The 19493-nt window shown below is 61.4% G+C and overlaps 2 protein-coding genes across 2 annotated transcripts in view; both read right to left on the bottom strand.

Annotated features, from left to right (window-relative positions):
* PHF8 (PHD finger protein 8) overlaps positions 1 to 2761 on the bottom strand; it is a 28661-nt gene extending 25900 nt beyond the window's left edge. The window contains 4 exon segments of the mRNA XM_066570350.1: positions 313 to 473; positions 1391 to 1499; positions 1853 to 1938; positions 2644 to 2761. Of these exon segments, the coding sequence (XP_066426447.1) occupies positions 313 to 473; positions 1391 to 1499; positions 1853 to 1938; positions 2644 to 2741 (454 nt within the window). The 5' untranslated portion in view covers positions 2742 to 2761.
* A 1138-nt stretch (positions 2762 to 3899) lies between these two features.
* WNK3 (WNK lysine deficient protein kinase 3) lies at positions 3900 to 19404 on the bottom strand. The gene is made up of 20 exons (XM_066570319.1): positions 19194 to 19404; positions 17519 to 17691; positions 17226 to 17446; positions 17006 to 17163; positions 16843 to 16931; positions 16535 to 16754; positions 15794 to 16004; positions 15049 to 15179; positions 13405 to 14976; positions 13210 to 13326; positions 12846 to 12956; positions 12730 to 12757; positions 12574 to 12654; positions 11487 to 12115; positions 9266 to 9419; positions 7967 to 8013; positions 7360 to 7562; positions 6834 to 7045; positions 6086 to 6204; positions 3900 to 5555 (listed from the first exon to the last, which is right to left on the bottom strand). Exons 1-20 carry the CDS (start codon positions 19326 to 19328, stop codon positions 5430 to 5432), a joined length of 4737 nt encoding a protein of 1578 aa, XP_066426416.1. The 5' UTR covers positions 19329 to 19404; the 3' UTR covers positions 3900 to 5429.
* Between the last annotated feature and the right edge of the window lie 89 nt (positions 19405 to 19493).

Below are 19493 nucleotides of genomic sequence, written 5' to 3'. Positions count from 1 at the left end.
CACCCCAAATACTGAAAGAGGACCCTCTAGACCCTCACCCATCTCCCCAGCACCCCTCAATATGGAGTAAGATGCCAACAAGGGGGTGAAATCATAAGGGGGACCCTGCCCCTTTTATGGGGTCCTGGGGACCCCCTGACACCCCAAAACCTGAATGGGGACCCTCTGGACCCTCACCCATTCCCCCAAAACTCCTCAGTAGAATACAAAGAGTGAAGTTATAGTGGGGGGGGACTCTTCCCCTATCGCGGGGTCCTGGGGGTCCCCTGATGCAGCCCCCCCAAAGCCCCCCCAAAGCCCCCCCAGACTGACCGACGTGGTGCAGGACGTCCCGGGGGGTGAAGGACGAGGGGGGCAGGGTCATGCCCAGCCCCTCGTGCCGTGCCACCAGGATGGGCACGCTGAAGCTGTTCTCCTCCAGGTACTCCACGGTCAGCTGCGCCCCGCTGGGCCGAAGCAGCACCTCGTCCGCGCTGGGGGGGACAGAGCAGGGGACAGTGAGACCCCCCCAGAGCCCCACGGGGACCCCCCGAGCCACAAAGGGGTCACTCAACCCCTTAGGGGTCACTCAACCCCTACAGGGATCCCCCAGTTCCTATAGGGATCCCCACCCCATTGCCTAGGTCACAGCAGCAGCACCTTATCCACACCTGAGGGCAGGACAGGGGGGTGAGACCCCTGGGAGTGACCAACAGCCCCCAGGAGTGACCAACACCCCCCAGGAGTGACCAACCCCCCCAGGAGTGACCAACAGCCCCCAGGAGTGACCAACAGCCCCCAGGAGTGACCAACATCACCCAGGAGTGACCAACACCCCCCAGGAGTGACCAACACCACCCAGGAGTGACCAACATCACCCAGGAGTGACCAACAGCCCCCAGGAGTGACCAACATCACCCAGGAGCGACCAACAGCCCCCCAGGAGTGACCAACAGCCCCCAGGAGTGACCGACATCACCCAGGACTGACTGACACCCACCAGGACTGATTCTCACCTGGGTAAGGGGTACAGTGGGACTGACCCATAGCTGTGACTGACCCACGCCTGGCACTGACCATCACTGGCACTGACCCACACCTGGCACTGACCCACACTGGCACTGACCCACACTGGCACTGACCCACACCTGGCACTGACCATCACTGGCACTGACCCACACCTGGCACTGACCCACACTGGCACTGACCCACACTGGCACTGACCATCACTGGCACTGACCCACACCTGGCACTGACCCACACTGGCACTGACCCACACTGGCACTGACCCACACCTGGCACTGACCATCACTGGCACTGACCGTCACTGGCACTGACCCACACCCGGCACTGACCCACACCCGGCACTGACCCACACCCGGCACTGACCCACACCTGTCCCTGCCCTCACCTGGGGAAGGTGCGGCCCCGCAGCTCCCGGATGAACTGGGCGCTGCCGGTGCGGGCCGGACGGCCGGGGTCCTGCTCCGGGGCCTTGGCCGGGCCACGGCGCCGCTTCACTGCGGGACAGAGGGACACGGTGGGGACAGGGGGACACAATGGGGACAGGGGACACAGTGGGGACACACAGGGACAGAGGGACACGGTGGGGACAGGGGGACACAATGGGGACAGGGGACACAGTGGGGACACACAGGGACAGAGGGACATGGTGAGGACACACAAGGACAGAGAGACACATGGGGATAGAGGGACATGCAGGGACACACAGGGGCCCCAGGGACACAGTGGGGACAGGGGGACACACGGGGACACACACAGGGACAGAGAGACACGGGGGGATCCACAAGGAGCCCAGAGCATCTCCCCCAGCCCCATCCCAGTCCCTCCCAGTCCCCCCAGTCCCACTCACTGACAGAAGGCCCCCTGAGCACGGCGCACTGGGGGCAGTGGTACAGGTCGATCTCCGCCGCCGCCTCCTCCTCCACCCCCACGCAGCTGTGGGGACACCCCAGCAACTCCCAGTGCCTCCCAGTAACCACCGAGCTCCTCCCCAGCAACCCCCATTGCACCCCACACCTCTCTTTACACCCCCCAGTCCCTGCCAGACTTCTCCCCATCCCTCCCAGTACCCCCCAGTCCTTCCCTGACTCCTTCCCAGTACCCCCAGGACTTCTCCCAGTACTTCCCAAGTCCCTCTCAGCCCCTCCAGTACCCCCAAAACCCTTCCCAGTCCTTCCCAGTACACCCCAAGCCCCTTCCAGTACCCCTGGACTTCTCCCAATCCCTTCCAGCACCCCCCAGATGCCTCCCAGTCCCTCCCAGTATCCCACAACCCTCCCCAGACTTCTCCCAGAGCCCTCCAGTACTGCCCAGACTTCTCCCAGTTCTTCCCAGCCCCCCCAAAGTCCCTTCAATGACCCCTGGACTTCTCCCAGTTCCCTCCCCAGTGCCTCCCAGACTTCTCCCAGTCCCTCCCAGATGCCTCCCAGTACCCCCCAGTGCCTCCCAGGTACATCCCAGTCTCCTCCAGCACCCTCCAAATGCCTCCCTGTCCCTCCCAGATGCCTCTCAGTAACCCCAGTCCCATCCCAGTCCCCCCCCAGCCCCATCCCAGTGCTCCCAGCCCCGTCCCAGTGCTCCCAGCCCCATCCCAGTGCTCCCAGTCCCCCTCCCAGTCCCTCCCAGTGCTCCCAGTCCCACCTGCCATGGAACCAGTCCTGGCAGCCATCGCACTCGATCATGAAGCGGGTCACATCGTAGGGCAGGCGGCACAGGCAGTACACGGGCACCGAGGCCATGGCCGGGCCCCCGGGGCGACCCCCGACCCTACGGACCCCCGCGACCCCCCCCGGCCCGGGACATCCGCGCGCTGCCCGCCGGACCCCCGAAAATCCCCTCAAAAGAAAAAAAAAAAACCTAAAAAAACCTCCCTCAAACGCACCCCAAAAGCAGCCTCAAAAAAACCCCAAAAACAGCCTCAAAACCCCGCAAAAACAGCCTCAAAACCCCCCAAAAACAGCCTCAGCAAAACCCCTAAAACAGTCCCAAAAATCACCTGGAAACCACCCCCCATAAAAACCTCAAAAAAACCCCAAAACCAACCCCTCGGCTGCTCCCCTAAAAACACCCCCAAAGCCCCCCCCCCAAACGCGGCCTGCGGAGGGCCCTGAGGGGAATTGGGGAGCACGACCCCCCAAAAACCCCTGTACGGGCCGGGGTCACCCCAAAAGGGCCTGCGGAGACTTGGGATCCCCCTCAGATATTGATGAGGGCCTAAGACCTCCCCAAAAGGGTCTAGAGGTGATAAGAGACCCCTCCAAGGGTCACCAGCGATCTGGGACCCCCTCCCCGAGGTTTTATAGGGCCCAGAGCCCCCCAAAACGCGCCCACAGGGTCCCCCCTGCCCCTATAGCGTGTGGGGACCCCCAAAAGCGCCGCAGGGCCCGGGGTCCCCTCACAGCGTCCGTGGGGTCCCGGCCGCCCCCTCCCCGCGCGCTATGAGGTCCCCGAGACCTCCTTAAAGACTCGCGGGACCCCCTAAAAGCTTTGGGAACCCCCAAAAAGCCGCCGATACCCCCTCAAGGCCGGCGGGACCCCCCCGAGGCCTGCGGGACGCCGCGAGGCCTGCGCCCCCCCCACCGCCACCTCCCGACTAGGCCGCAGCCCGCCCCGGCAAGGCCCAGCGCTTCTCGCGGCCGCTCCTCCGCCGCCGCCCGGTCGCCGCCGCCGTTGCCGGCCCCGGGCCCGGTGCTGCCGCCGCCGCCTCGGCCTCTGCGCGCTCCGGGCCGCCCGGGAAAGTTTTATTCAAACGCGGAAACGGGGAGGGAGAGGGCGGGGCCCGGACGCCATTTTGGCCGCGTCGCGCCGCCATCTTGGGAAGGGCGAGGGCGCCATTTTGGGAAGGACGGAACGCCTCCATTGGGTATGCGGGGGCGGGGCCGCCATCTTGGGCGTGGCGCCGCCGTCGCCAGGTTGAGTGTGGCGGGTCCGGCCGCCATTTTGGGAGTGGCGCGCACCAGCCACGCTTTTATTTCTTAAATTTTACGATTTTTTTTTTCGCGCTTTTTAACAATTTCCCCGCAAAACAAACGCCTTCCCCACCCCCTCGAACCAGAACACCCGAGAATTCACCCCATAACCTTGCTGGCTTGGTGAAGGGGTGAGGTAGATGAGAGGAAAACACGACAAAATGACCCAAAAATGGGCTGAGGGAGAGGTACAGGAATGAGAGGGGGTTGTTGCACCAGTACGACCAGTATGGAGGGGGGTGGGTCACCAGTAAAACCAGTACAGCCCACTCCCCTTGATGAGGTCACGTGAGGGGGAATTCCAGGCCTACGAGGGTCTTTGGGTAAAAAATGGGAATTCTGGGGTCTCTGGAGTATTTTGAGGGGGGAAAAAAGGAATGTTGATATAAATGAGAGGCTGGGGTTCAACTGTTTGTGTTTGGGGGCAAAACGAGCCCGTTTGGGGGCTAAAAACTGGGGTCACTTTGTGTGGGGACAAAAAGAGCGGCAAGGCCCAAAAAAAGGGATTTTTTTTGTGTGAAATGAGGAAATTATGGGGCTGAAAACTGGGGTGATATCCTGAGGGGGAAGGGCAGGTCCTAGAAGAGACTTTTGGGGGTGAAATTATGTGATTTGGGGAGCAAAAAGTAGGGTAATGTAGTGGGAGAGGTAAAAAAAGGAGAGATAGGCCCAAGCAGGAGGTTTTGGGATTAAACAAGGCAATTTTGGGGCCAGTAAGTGGCATCACATTCAGGAGGTGTGAAAAAGAGGGGGGAAAAGGCCTCAAAAAAGGGAGTTTTGGGGTGAAATTAGGTGATTTGGGTGCTAAAAAATGGGGTCACCTCATGCAGAGGGGGAAATGCCCAAAAATGGGATTTTGGGGTAAAATGAGGGATGTAGGGCAGAAAACTGGGATGGGCAGGCACAAAAAAGGGGAGTTTTGGGGTGAAATGCAGGGATTTTGGAATTGAAGAAATTGAAGTCACCTTCAAAAGGGGAATGACCCAAAAAAAGGAAAATACAGAGATTTTGGGGCCAAAAAGGGGGGGATTTAGGGTCAAAATGAGGTTGTTTTGGGGCCAGAAATTGGGGGGGGGGGGGGGGGGGGTCGAGTATCCTAAAAAGGAGTGAATTGAGACCAAAAAGTGGATTCAGCCCATGGGGGCAGCAAAACAGGGGGAATTTTAGGGCAAAATAAGGCAATTTTAGGGCCAGAAATAGCAGTCACACTGTAGGACCCCAAAAAAAAAGGGGGAATTTTGGGGTGAAACGAGGTCATTTTAGGGCTGGAAATTTGGGGTCACCCAGTGGTGTGTGGGGGGGGTAAAACAAGGGGGGGGTTGTGGGGTGAAACAAAGTGATTTGGGGGCTGAAAATGGGAGGGGGGGTTGACCCAAAATTGGGGGGTTTTGACCCAAAATTGGGGGGTTTTGACCCAAAATCAGGGAGGTTCGGAGGGTTCAGTGAGGGACCCTCCCCTCACTCAGCCCCCGGGGGGAGGGGGCTGCCCCCACCGCGCAGGGCGGGTTTGGGGGGGGGCAGCTCCCCCCATTTTCGGGGGGTCCCGCGGGGGCCGCGCAGGGTGGAGACCCACGAGGAGGTGGCCTGGGGGAAAGGGGAGGGGAGAAAAGAGGGGTTCAGGTTTTGGGGATCCCCCCCCCGGACCCCCAAAAAGGGGGTGAAGGGAACCCCCCCCCAAAGCCCCCCAAAAGTGAGTGTGGGAACCCCTCAGACACCACAAAGAGCTCAAGGTCCCCCCCAAAGCCATGTCAGCCCCCCAAGATCCCCCCCAAGCCCCTATAAATGGGGTGCAGCCCCCCCAAAATAGCCCCCCATACCCCCAAAAAGGGGGCTCAGCTCCCTAAAAGCGATCCCAGCCCACCCCAGAAAACCCTCTCAGCTTCCCACCCACCCCCCAGACCCCAAAAATGTGGAACCCCCCAAAATCCCCCCCCAGCCCCCAAAAATGGGTTTGGCCCCCTCCCCAGCCCCCCAATAACCATCTCGGCCCCCCCAAAATATCCCCCCAACCACCCAAAAATGGGTGCAGGGCCCCTCCAGCCCCCCAAAAAAGGGGTTCAGGCCCCCCCCAGCCCCCCAAAAATCCTCACAGCCCCCCCAAAAAGCCCCCGCACCTGGGCCCTGGCCGTGTCCTGGACCCACTCATCCACCAGCCGGTGCAGGTCGTCGGTGAAGAGCCCCTTTTTTGGGGGAGCCGGGGGGGTCGGGGGGCCCGGGGAGGGGGCTGAGGCCTCTGCAGGTGAGGGAGGGGAGTTTGGAAAAGGGAAGAGCCCCCCCAAGGCCAACCTGCGCCCCAAAACCTCCCCCCGCACCCCAAAACCTCCCCTTTTTTTAACCTAAAACCCTGCACCCCAAAACATCCCCTTTTTACCCCTAAACCTCCCCGTGTGCCCCAAAATCCCCCCTTTGTACCCCAAAATCCCCTCTTTGCCCAACAAAACCCACCCTTTGTACCCCAAAATCCCCCCTTTGTACCCCCAAATCCCCTCCTTGCCCAACAAAACCCACCCTTTGTACCCCAAAATCCCCTCTTTGCTCCCCAAAATCCACCCTTTGTACCCCAAAACCCCCTTTTTACCCCCCCAAAATCCCTTCCTTGCTGCCCAAAATCCCCCCTTTGTACCCCAAAATCCCCTCATCATCCCCCAAAATCCCCTATTTGCACATCAAAATCCCTCCCTAGCCCCCCAAAATCCCTCCTTTGTGCCCCAAATCCCCTCCTAGCCCCCCAAAATCCCCCCTTTGTGCCCCAAATTCACCTCCTAGCCCCCCAAAATCCCCCCTTTGTGCCCCAAATTCACCTCCTAGCCCCCCAAAATCCCTCCATTGCCCCCCCCCAAATCCCCTCCTTTCCCCCCAAACCTGTCAGGGCCACGCCCCGGCCCCTCCCTCGTGCCCGGGCCCCCCGAGGCCGCCGTGGGGACCCCCCATGGCCTCGCTGGGGGGGGGTCCCGCCGCCCCCTCCCCATTTTGGGGGGTCCCCCCGGGCCTCTTTGAGGGCTCGGAGCCGCCGGTGCAGCTCCCGCAGCTCCCGGTCCTGCCGTGCCCGCAGCTCCAGAACCTCCTGGATGTGCCTGAGGGGGAAGGGAAGGGGGGGGGGGGTCACAGGGGGTCCTCAAACCCTTCCCGGGACCCCCAAAACCGTCCCAGGACCCCCAAAACCCTCCCGAGACCTCCAAACCTCCCCAGGACCCCCAAAACCTCTCCAGGACCCCCCAAAACGCCCCCAGAATCCCAGTCCTGCCACACCGGCAGCTTCAGCACCTCCTGGATTTGCCTGCGTGGGGTCGGGGGGTGCCCCCACACCCCCCCCCCAATCCCCCTTGGGACCCCTAAAACCTCCCCCGGACCCCCCAAATTCCCCCCTCTCCAAAAGCCCCCCACTCACTTTTCCCGCAGCCGCCGCAGCTGCTCCCGCAGGGCCTCGTCCTCGGGCTCCGAGTCCCCATCGCTGCTCAGGGGGGTCTCGGGGGACCCCGGGGGGAGCAGGGGGGCCCCAGGGGGGTGCGGGGGTCCCCCCAGCCCCCCGCTCTCGCTGCCCGAGCTGGGGCCCCCCCAGTCGCCCTCGGGGTCGGGGGGCTCAGGGGGTGGCTGGGGAGGAACAGGGGGAGAGAGGGGTGACAGAGGATGGGGGTGAAGGGTGGGGTTGGGGGGATTTGGGGGGTCCCTGGGGCAGTTGAGGGGGGTTTCTGGGACAAATTTGGGGCCTCTGGGGTAGTTCTGAGGCCCCTGGGGCAGTTTGGGGGACCCCCGGGGCAGTTTGGGGGTCCCTAGGGTAGTTCTGGGGTCCCTGGGGCAGTTTAGGGATTCCTTGGGCCAGTTTGGGGGATCCCCGGGGCAGTTTGGGGGTCCCTAGGGTAGTTCTGGGGTCCCTGGGGCAGTTTAGGGATTCCTTGGGCCAGTTTGGGGGGGGGGGGTCTCTGGGGCAGATTTGGGGTTTCTGGGGTGGTTTGGGGGGGGGGTCCCTGGCGGATTTTGGGGTCCCCAACACCCACCTGGCAGTGCCCTCGCCTTGAGGGGTCCCCGAGTTCCTCTGGCTCCTCTGTGGGACAGGGGGGTCAGTGGGGGGGGGGGCATGGGGGGTAAATGGGGGTACAGAGGGATAGGGGGGTGTAAATGGGGGGTGCAAATGGGGGGTACAGGGGGTGTAAATGGGGGGTACAGGGGGTGTAAATGGGGGGCACAAGGGGGTCCCGTGGAGGGTACATGAAGGGCCATGAATGGGGGGCACGGATGGGGTTTAGGGGTACATGGGGAGCACAGATGGGGTTTAGGGGTACATGGGGAGCACAGATGGGATTTAGGGGTACGGTGGGGGCACAGATGAGGTTTAGGGGTACATGGGGAGCACAGATGGGGTTTAGGGGTACATGGGGAGCACAGATGAGGTTTAGGGGTATGGGGCAGGTACAGATGGGATTTAGGGGTACACGGGGGGCACAGATGGGATTTAGGGGTACGGGGCGGTCACAGATGAGGCTTAGGGTATGGAGGGGGCACAGATGAGGTTTAGGGGTCTGGGGCAGGTACAGATGGGACTTAGGGGTACATGGGGGGCGCAGATGGGATTTAGGGGTACATGGGGGGCACAGATGAGGTTTAGGGGTACGGGGGGGTGCACAGATGGGATTTAGGGGTACATGGGGGGCACAGATGAGGTTTAGGGGTCTGGGGCAGGTACAGATGGGATTTAGGGGTACGGTGGGGGCACAGATGAGGTTTAGGGGTACGGGGGGGGGCACAGATGGGATTTAGGGGTACATGGGGGGCACAGATGGGATTTAGGGGTACACGGGGGCACAGATGGGATTTAGGGGTACGGGGGGGGCACAGATGGGATTTAGGGGTACACGGGGGCACAGATGGGATTTAGGGGTACGGGGGGGGCACAGATGAGGTTTAGGGGTACATGGGGGGCACAGATGAGGTTTAGGGGTATGGGGGGGGCACAGATGGGATTTAGGGGTATGGGGGGGCACAGATGGGATTTAGGGGTACACGGGGGCACAGATGAGGTTTAGGGGTACATGGGGGGCACAGATGAGGTTTAGGGGTACATGGGGGGCACAGATGGGATTTAGGGGTACATGGGGGGCACAGATGGGATTTAGGGGTACACGGGGGGCACAGATGAGGTTTAGGGGTACATGGGGGGCACAGATGGGATTTAGGGGTACACGGGGGGCACAGATGGGATTTAGGGGTATGGGGGGGCACAGATGAGATTTATGTGTACAGGGTGGGCGCGGACGGGGTGTGGGGCTCCCCAGGGGTTTTGGGGTTCCCCCCCGTACCTGTGTGGGGGTCCCCCCCCCCAGAAGGGGGGCGCAGGCGCCGGGCCCAGCTCTTGATGCGGCGCCCCCAGCCCTTGCGGGGGCTGCGCAGGCGGGGGCACAGCCCCAGCGGGAACGAGGCACCCCCGGGCGGGGGGCGGGCGGGGGGCACGGCCTGCGGGACGGGAACGGGAATGTGGGAATGTGGGAATGTGGGAATGTGGGAATGTGGGAATGTGGGAATGGGGATGGCAATATGGGAATGGGAACGGGAACGGGAATGTGGGAATGTGGGAATGTGGGAATGTGGGAATGGGAACGGGAATGGGAATGTGGGAATGTGGGAATGGAATTGAGGAAATGGGAACGGGAATGGGAATGTGGGAATGTGGGAATGTGGGAATGTGGGAATGTGGGAATGTGGGAATGTGGGAATGGGGATGGCAATATGGGAATGGGAACGGGAACGGGAATGTGGGAATGTGGGAATGTGGGAATGTGGGAATGTGGGAATGGGGATGGCAATATGGGAATGGGAACGGGAACGGGAATGTGGGAATGTGGGGATGGGATTGAGGGAATGGGGATGGGCATGGGAATATAGGAATGGGAATATGGGAATATGGGGATGGGAATGTGGGAATGGGATTGAGGGAATGGGAATGGGAATGTGGGAATGGGAATATGGGAATATGGGAATATGGGGATGGGAATGTGGGAATGGGATTGAGGGAATGGGAATGTGGGAATGTGGGAATGTGGGAATGGGAATATGGGAATATGGGGATGGCAATATGGGAATGGGATTGAGGGAATGGGAATGGGAATGGGAATGTGGGAATGGGATTGAGGGAATGGGAACAGGATTGGGAATATAGGAATGGGAACATGGGGATGGCAATGTGGGAATGGGATTGAGGGAATGGGAATGGGAATGGCAATGTGGGAATGGGATTGAGGGAATGGGAACGGGAATATAGGAATGGGATTGAGGGAATGGGGATGGGCATGGGAATACAGGAATGGGAATATGGGAATATGGGGATGGGAATGTGGGAATGGGATTGAGGGAATGGGAACGGGAATGGGATTGGGAATGGGAACATGGGAATGGGAACATGGGAATGGGAATATAGGAATGGAAATGAGGATGGGAATACGGGAGTGCAACCGGGAGTGGGAATATGGGAATGGGAACAGGATTGGGAATGGGAATATGGGAATGGGAATGGGAATGTGGGAATGAGGATAGCAATATGGGAATGAGATTAAGGGAATGGGAACGGGAATGGGAATGTGGGAATAGGATTGAGGGAATGGGGACGGGCATGGGAATATAGGAATGGGAATATGGGAATATGGGGATGGGAATGAGGATGGGAATATGGGAGTGCGACCGGGAATGGGAATATGGGAATGGGAACAGGATTGGGAATGGGAATATGGGAATATGGGAATAGGAATATGGGAATGGGAATGGGAATGGGATCAGGAACAGGAACGGGATTGGGAATGGGAATATGGGAGTACAATTGGGAATGAGAATATGGGAATGGGGACGGGATTGGGAATGGGAATGAGGATGGGAATATGGGAACAGGAACAGGAATGGGGATGAGATTGAGAATAGGAATATGGGAATGGGAATGGGATGGAAACAGAAACAGTGATGGGAATGGGCATGGGAATGAGAACAGCAATGGGAACAGGGCATCAGCATGGCCGGGGTACAACAGGGCCTTGGGGTTGAAGGTTTGGGGACACTGAGGTTTGGGACTGGGGGGACACCAGGGCCTGGGGCTGAGGGGACACAGGGGGCTGGGGTCATCAAGGTCTTGAGGTTTTGGGGGACATCAGGGTCCTGAGGTTGGGGTTTGGGGTCATCAGGCTCTTGGGATTTTGGGTTTGGGGGATACTGACATTTTGAGGTTAAAGGGACATCAGGAGCGTGGGGGTTTGGGTTTAGGGTCATTGGGGTCTTGGAGTTGGGTGTCATCAAGGCCTTGGGGATGGGGTTCTGGGGTCATTGGGGTTTGGGGTTCAGGGAGACCAAGGACTCAGGGTTTGGGGGACAGTCATTCCTTTGGTCTTTGGGGAACACTGAGGTGTTTGGGTTTGGGGGACACCAAAGTTCTGGGGATGGGGACAGCAGCCTCTGGTCCTTGAGGGACACTGAGACCTTGGGGACCAGAGGACACCTGGGGCTTTGGGGTGTCCAGCTCTTGGCGTGGGGAACACTCACCTCTGGTCCCGGGGGTCCCTCCTGCCCCCAGGCAATGGTGACGAATGTCCCCAGTCCTTGGGGGTCACCTGGTGGCTCTGGGGGTCCAGTGACGAATGTCCCCAGTCCTTGGGGGTCACCTGGCTCTTGGGACACGTCCTTGGGCTCTGTGGGCTCGGGCAGTTCCCTGGGTCCCTCCTGCTCCAATGGGGCAGTGACTGTCCCCTGTTCTTGGGGGACACCTGGCTCTGTGTCCCCAGGGACGAGGGGCTCTTGGTGGCCATTGAGCTCCGGAGGTTCGGGGACAGCCACGTCCGGGTGTCCAGGCCTGGGGACGCTCAGCCCCGAGCCTTGGGGAGCCCCCAGATCTTGGGGTTCGGGGTTGATCCTCTCTGGTCCCGTGGGTTCAGCCACCTCCTGGGGACCAGTGACAGCTGTCCCCAAAGCCGGGGGGACACCCAGCTGCTCCGGTTTGGAGACAGCTGACTCCTGTCCCTGGGGGACATCCAGGTCCTGGGCTTTGGGGACCCCCATCTCCGGCCCCCCTGGCCCATCCTGCTCCGACGCTCCGCTCTTGTTTGTCCCCTGTCCTTGGGGACCCCCCTGGGATGTCCCCAGGGCTCTCCGGGCGGGCGGGGGTCCGCCGGGGCCTGTGGGGAGGGGACACCCCCGTTAGGGATGGGTGAGGGTGACACCATCATCAGGGATAGGTGAGGGTGACACCCCCATCAGGGATAGGTGAGGGTGACACCCCTGTCAGGGACGGGGTCAGGGTGACACCATCATCAGGGATGGGGTGAGGGTGACACCATCATCAGGGATGGGGTCGGGGTGACACCTCTGTCAGGGATAGGTGAGGGTGACACCCCTGTTAGGGATGAGGTGAGGGTGACACCCCTGTCAAGGATGGGGTCGGGGTGACACCATCATCAGGGATAGGTGAGGGTGACACCCCTGTCGGGTCTGTCAGGGATAGGGTGAGGGTGACACCCCCATTAGGGATGGGGTGAGGGTGACACCCCTGCCAGGGACAGGGTCGGGGTGACACCCCCCAGCCCTGGGGGGGTGGTGGCAGGTCCGTGTCCCCTCCCAGCCCCCGGGGACGCACCGGTGGCCTCGCGGTTCCGGATGGTTTGGTTGATGCAGAACCTCCAGCGCCCCACGGGCGATGACTGGGGGGGTCCTTCCCCTGGTGGGGGGGGGCGAGGGGTCAGCGGGTGGGGGGCGATCCCAGCCCCCTCCCCTCCCCTCCCCCACTACTCACCACCCGCTGGCGGCTCCAGGGGTCCCACCTGGGGGGAGACACATTTGGGGGGGGGGTCAGCGCGGGGGGGGTCTGGGTGGGGGGGAGGGGTGAGATGAGGGGGGCAGGGGGAGCACCTGGGGGTCCGGGGCGGGGGTCCCGAGGAGCCCCCGCGCCTGCTCCACGATGGCCTTGAGCTCCTCCACAAACTTGTCCCTCTCCCCCTCCAGAACAAAGTTGTCCTCGACCTGCGGGGGGGGGGGGACACGGGTTGGGAGGGGGGGACAGAGATTGGGAAGGGGGACATGGAGTGGGGACATGGGGACACAGAGTGGGGCAGGGGACAGAGATTGAGGGGGGATATAGGTGGGGGAAGGGGACATGGGCTGGGGACACAGGGACACAGGTTGGGGAGGGGGACACGGGTTTGGGAAGGGGACAGAGGACAGAGATTGGGGAAGGGGACACAGGCTGGGGACACGGGGACAGCTCGGGGGTCACCATGTAGCAGGCGATGTCCTCGGGCGCGTCCCCATCCACGTCAAACCTGAAGGTGACCATCTTGCTGTCGTGGGTCTCCAGCTGGCACTCCACCGTGTTGTCCCCAGCTGAGGACACCTGGGGAGGGTGGTGACACTCTGTGACCGTGCTGGGACGTCCCCACGCGGTCCCCCCGGCCCCCGGCCCTGCCCTGACCTGCAGCACGGTGAGCTGGAAGCGGGCGGGGCGCTGGCACGACGCGCGGCGCTGCCGGGCACGCGGCCCGGGGACATCGGGGACATCGGGGACACGCAGCAGCGACGCGGCCTCGGCGGGCACCGAGGGCTCTTCGGGGCCAGGGAGCATCGGGGGTTGTGGCATTGGGGATGGTGGTGGCATCTCTGGAGCTTGTGACATCCCCATGGCTGGTGGCATCATGGATGGTGGTGGCATCTCTGGAGCTTGTGACATCCCCATGGCTGGTGGCATCATGGATGGTGGTGGCATCTCCGGGGCTGGTGACATCCCCATGGCTGGTGGCATCATGGATGGTGGTGGCATCTCTGGGGCTTGTGACATCCCCATGGCTGGTGGCATCATGGATGGTGGTGGCATCTCTGGGGCTGGTGACATCCCCGGGGCTGGTGGCAGCACAGATGGAGGTGGCACCCCTGGGGCTGGTGGCATCACGGATGAAGTTGGCATCCCTTGGGCTGGTGGCATCATGGGTGGAACTGGCATCCCTTGTGCTGGTGGCATCCCTGGGGCTGGTGGCATTGCCACGGCTGGTGGCACCATGGATGGTGGTGGCATCTCTGAGGCTGGTGGCATCATGGATGGTGGTGGCATCCCTTGGGCAGGTGGCACCCCTGGGGCTGGTGACACCCCCAAGACTGGTGGCATCACAGATGGAAGTGGCATCCCTTGGGCTGGTGGCATCACGGATGGAGGTGGCATCTCCGGGGCCGGTGACATCCCCAAGACTGGTGTCATGATGGACAGTGGTGGCAGCCCCAGAGCTGGTGACATCCCTGGCACCAGCTGTGGCTGCATGGTGGGGACTGGCTGTGGTGGCATTCCTGGACCTGGTGGCATCCCAGGGGCTGTTGGTGGCATTCCAGGGCCTGGCTGCAGCTGCACCATGGGGACCAACTGTGGTGGCACCCCAGCTGGGGGTGCTACTCCTGGTGGCATCCCTGGGGCTGGTGTCACCCCTGGCACTGGCGCCATCCCCTGGGCTGGTGTCACCCCCGGAGCTGGTGGCATTCCAGCTGGAGGTGGCACCCCCAGAGCTGGTGGCATCCCTTGGGCTGGTGGCACCCCCAGAGCTGGTGGCACCCCTGGAGCTGGTGGCATTCCTGGAGCTGGTGGCATCCCTTGGGCTGGTGTCACCCCCAGAGCTGGTGGCACCCCTGGAGCTGGTGGCACCCCTGGAGCTGGTGGCATTCCTGGAGCTGGTGGCATTGCAGCTGGAGGCGGCACCCCCAGAGCCGGTGTCACTCCCAGAGCCGGTGTCCCCCCCGAGGCCGGTGGCGCTCCAGTAAGAGGTGGCACCCCCTGTGCTGGTGACACTCCAGGAGCCGCTGTCACCCCCACAGCTGGCAGTGCCACCCCCGCTGCCGCTCTCGGTGCCATCCCCGGCCCCGGTGCCCCGGGTGCCACCTGTGGCTGTGTCCCCACTGTCACCGACCCCCCGCCACAGCCACAGGGGTCCCCCTCAGGCCCAGGTGGCTCCGTGGTGGCTCCTCCGGTGCCATCCTCTGCTGTCCCCTCGGTCCCCTGGGTCACCTGCAGGACACGGGGCAGTGCCAGGGGGGTCTGGACCCACCCAGGACCCCCCCCAGTGTGACGGGCACTTACCGGTGGTGGCACAGGAGGGGACACCCCATCCTGGGCTCCCTGTGGGTACCCCCAGAGCTGCTCAGGGGCTCCGGTGACACCACAGGGACCAGGGACATCTTGGGGGGGGACATTGTCCAGAAGCCCCTCGGCTGTGGGGAGGGAGCAAGGAGGGGGGGGGTCACTGCTGGGGAGGGTCTCACTGGGGGCAGTTTTGGGGGGCTCAGGGCAGATTGAGAGACAAGGGGGGCAGTTTTGAGGACACTGGGGGCAGTTCTAGGGGTCAGTTTGAAGGTCTGGGGGCAGTTCTGGGTGTCCAGGGGCAGTTTTGGGGGCACTGGGGGCAGTTCTGGGTGTCCAGGGGCAGTTTTGGAGGCACTGGGGGCAGTTTTAGGAGGCACTTTGAGAGTCTGGGGGCAGTTCTGGGTGTCCAGTGGCAGTTTTGGGGGCACTGGGTGCAGTTCTGGGTGTCCAGAGGCAGTTTTGGAGGCACTGGGGGCAGTTTTAGCGGTCAGTTTGAAGGTCTGGGGGGCAGTTCTGGGTGTCCAGTGGCAGTTTTGGAGGCACTGGGGGCAGTTTTAGCGGTCAGTTTGAAGGTCTGGGGGGCAGTTCTGGGTGCCCAGGGGCAGTTTTGGGGGCACTGGGGGCAGTTCTGGGTGTCCAGGGGCAGTTTTGGGGGCACTGGGGGCAGTTCTGGGTGCCCAGGGGCAGTTTTGGGGGCACTGGGGGCAGTTCTGGGTGTCCAGGGGCAGTTTTGGGGTCTCACCAGGGCCGGCTGGGGGCTGCTCCCGCAGCAGCTGCTGCCTCACGTGCTGATCGACCTCGGTGTCCTCGCTCTCGGGGCCCCCCCGGCTCTCGGGGCCCCCCCTGCCCTCCGCCTGCTTCTTCTCCCGCGTCTTCCTCACCAGCGCCAGCCGGTCCCGGATGGATTTGGCCACAGCCTTGGAATCGCTCTCGTGGAAGAACCCAGATTTCACCTGAGAGAGGGAATTTGGGGGTGTCCGGGGGGGGTCACTGAGAGCTGGTGGGGGGGGGACTCAGGATCAGTTCCAGAGGGAATTTTGGGGGGTGTCGGTTTTGGGAGAGGATCCAGGTGAGGTTAAAGGATGAATTTTGGGGTGTCGTTGGTTTTGGGAGAGGTTCAAGCTGAGGTTCCAAGATGAATTTTGGGGTTATCGGTTTTGGGAAAGGTTCAAGATGAAGTTTAGGGATCAGTTTTGGGGGAGAGGTTCAAGTGAGATTCAGGGATGAATTTTGGGGTATCGGTTTTGGGAAAGGCTCAAGGTGAAGTTTAGGGATGAATTTTGGGGTGACTTTTGTTCTGGAAGAGGCTCAAGAAGAGTTGGAGGGACCAGCTGTTGGGTTCCTTGGGTGGATTTTGGGTTGTCACTGCCTTTGGGGGTGCTCAAGACGAGCTTGAGCCACAATTTTGGGGGTTCATTGCATTTGGGGAGAATCAACACCAATCAGGGGCCAACCCTGAAGGGTTTTGAGGTCACTCCCTCACCATCTCATAGGCCACCTCCTCGGGGACATCAGCCTCTAGGTTGAAGCTGAACTCGATGGCCTCGTTGTCCTTGTGCTTGCCCTTGAGCTTTTTGGGGTCCTCCACCCAGAGCCGCAGCGCCAGCGCCGGGTCCAGCCCCGCGTCGTCCTCGGCCAGCTCCACGCGCAGCCCCGTGTCCTCGGCAAAGAACGCGTGGTCCAGCAGGTCCCGGATGGACAGCCTGGCGTGGGGGTGGGGGCTGTGGTCAGTGTGGTCAGTCCTGGGGGGGCTGCAGGGGTCCCAGACCACCCCACCCCACCCCACCCCACCTCTCAGCCTTGTTCTGCCGGATGCAGCCCTCGATGATCTCCTTCACCTCAGGGTCCGTCACCTTGTGGAAACTCGCCGGCTTGATGCCCTGTGGGGGGGACGTGGTGACTTGGGGGGCTCTGAGGGGCACTTGGGGGTCTCAGGGGGTGGCGGGACACCCACGCTGGTGACTTTGCGGTAGATCTGGGCGGCGTTCTGGCACTCGGAGTAGGGGTACTCGGACGTGCCCATCTCCAGCATGCACATCCCGAAGGCGTAGACATCCACGGACTCATCGTAGCGCTCCTCGTACATCTCGGGGGCCATGAACTCGGGGGTCCCTGTGGGGCGGGCGGTCAGGGGGCGCCCTCAGGGGCGTCCCCGAGGTCCCCACGGTGCTCACCGATGACGCTCTTGGCGAAGGACGTGCGCATGAGCGTGGCCAGCCCCAGGTCGCCGATCTTGACGGAGCCGGTGGGGCCGGTGATGAAGATGTTGTCGCATTTGAGGTCGCGGTGGATGATGGGCGGCGTCCTCGTGTGCAGGAACTGCAGCCCCTTCAGGATCTGCCGGCACCAGCTCCGCAGCACCTTCGGCTTCATCACCTTGAACCTCTTGAGGTACCTGTGGGGTCCCATCAGCCACACCTGGACCCCCCCCCCCCAAACAGGTCTCCCCCCTGCGCCCCCAACTCACGTCTTAAGGGTGCCCGAGGTCATGAGCTCGGTGACGAGGACGATGCACTTCTTGCCGCGGAGCGAGGACTCCCAGGAGTCGTAGAAGCGGACGATGTTGGGGTGCTGCAGCCCCTTGAGCATCTCGGCCTCCTCCTTGAAGCGCTGCTGCTCCGCCTTGGTCAGCTTGCGGTCCTGGGGGGGCACAGACACACCCCAAAGTCCAGCAGCGGTGTTGGGTCTGGGCTCCAGGGTGAGCATTAGCAGCCCCCAGCCCCAGGATCGTCATCATCATCATCATCATCATCATCATCATTGTTTTCAGCATCATTCTCCAGCCCCAGGATCGTGATCATCATCATCATCATCATTTTCAGCATCATTCTCCAGCCCCAGGATTATCATCATGATGTCTAAACCTCATTGACAGCATCATCACCATCATCCCCCAACTCCAGGGCTGTTGTCATCATCATCATCATCATCATCATCCCCCAACCCCAATATCATCATCGTCCCTAAACCTCAGGGTCATTGCCAGCATCATCATCATCATCATCATCGTCATCATCATCATCCCCCAACTCTAGGGCTGTTGTCATCATCATCATCATCATCCCCCAACCCCAATATCATCGTCCCTAAACCTCAGGGTCATTGCCAGCATCATCATCATCATCCTCACCCCCAAACTCCATCATCATCATCATCATCATCATCATCATCATCATCATCATCATCATCATCATCATCATCATCCCCCCACTCCAGGGTCATCATGCTCACCCCCAAACTCCTTCATCATCATCATCCTCATTCCCCAATTTCAGGGGGTAACAAAGCACTTTGGGGGACAAACGGCTCAGTTTGGGGGGAATTGACGGGATTTGGGGTGGCTGTGGGGTGCACAGGTGGCAGAGGTGGTCAGCTGTGGGGTTCGTGGTGATTTTGGGGTCTCGATTTCAGGGTTCATGATGAATTTTGGGGTGTCCCCGTCTTTGGGAGGGGCTCAAGGTGAGCTGAAAGGTTCACGGGTGGATTTTGGAGATCGCTGATATTGGAAGAGCCTCAAGATGAGTTTGAGGAACCAATCGCAGCTTTGGAAGGGTTTCAACATCAATTTGAGGAGCCAATGATGAGTTTGAGAGGGTTCATGATGAATTTTGGGGTGTCCCAGTCTTTGTTCAAGATAAGATCAAAGGATCAACTATAGGATTCAAGGGTGGATTTTGGAGATCACTGATTTTGGAAGAGCCTCAAAATGAGTTTGAGGAACCAAGCACAGCTTTGGAAGGGCTTCAACATCAATTTGTGGGGCCAGTCAAGGGGTTCATGATGAATTTTGGGGTTTGGGAGAGCTTCAAGGTGAGCTCAAAGGACCAGCTGAGGGATTCAAGGGAGGATTTTGGGGATCGCTGATGCCAGAAGAGCCTCAAGCTGAGTTTGAGGAGCCACTCGTGGCTTTGGAAGAAGTTAAACACCAACTTGAGAGGCCCAATCAGGGGGTTCATGACGAATTTTGGGGTGTCCCCATCTCCCAAAGAGCATCAAACCCCCCCCCCCTCAAGAACCCACCACACATCCTCCCCGTCCCCATGACCCTAAAAATACCAAATTTCACCTCCCACCCACCAACTCACGACCCCCAATCCCCCCAAAACTCCCCCCCACGACCCCCCCCCCGGCTCGGGGCTCACCTGCAGCTCACACCAGGCCACCTCCACCCAGGTGTCGGTGTCGAAGCCCTTGAAGACCGTCTTGAAGGCGCCGCGCCCCAGCTCGATGTCGAACTTGAGGAAGCGGCCACCGGGCGAGGTGGCCACGGCCTTCATCTCCGCCTCCTCCTCGCCCTCCTCGCCTGCCCCCAGCCGGGGGTCGCCCCGCGGGCCGGGGTCGCCGCCGCGCTCGCCCCGCTCCTCCTCCTCCAGCACCTCCACGCTCTTGCGGAAGAAGCGTTTTGGGGGGGCGGGGGGGGACGCGGGAGTTTTGGGGTCCCC

Source organism: Molothrus aeneus, unplaced genomic scaffold (genome assembly GCF_037042795.1).
Source record: "Molothrus aeneus isolate 106 unplaced genomic scaffold, BPBGC_Maene_1.0 scaffold_30, whole genome shotgun sequence".
Taxonomy (NCBI): Eukaryota; Metazoa; Chordata; class Aves; order Passeriformes; family Icteridae; genus Molothrus; species Molothrus aeneus.
The sequence above is the reverse complement of the archived record's forward strand: the minus strand, read 5'-3'. Positions and strand labels throughout refer to the sequence as shown.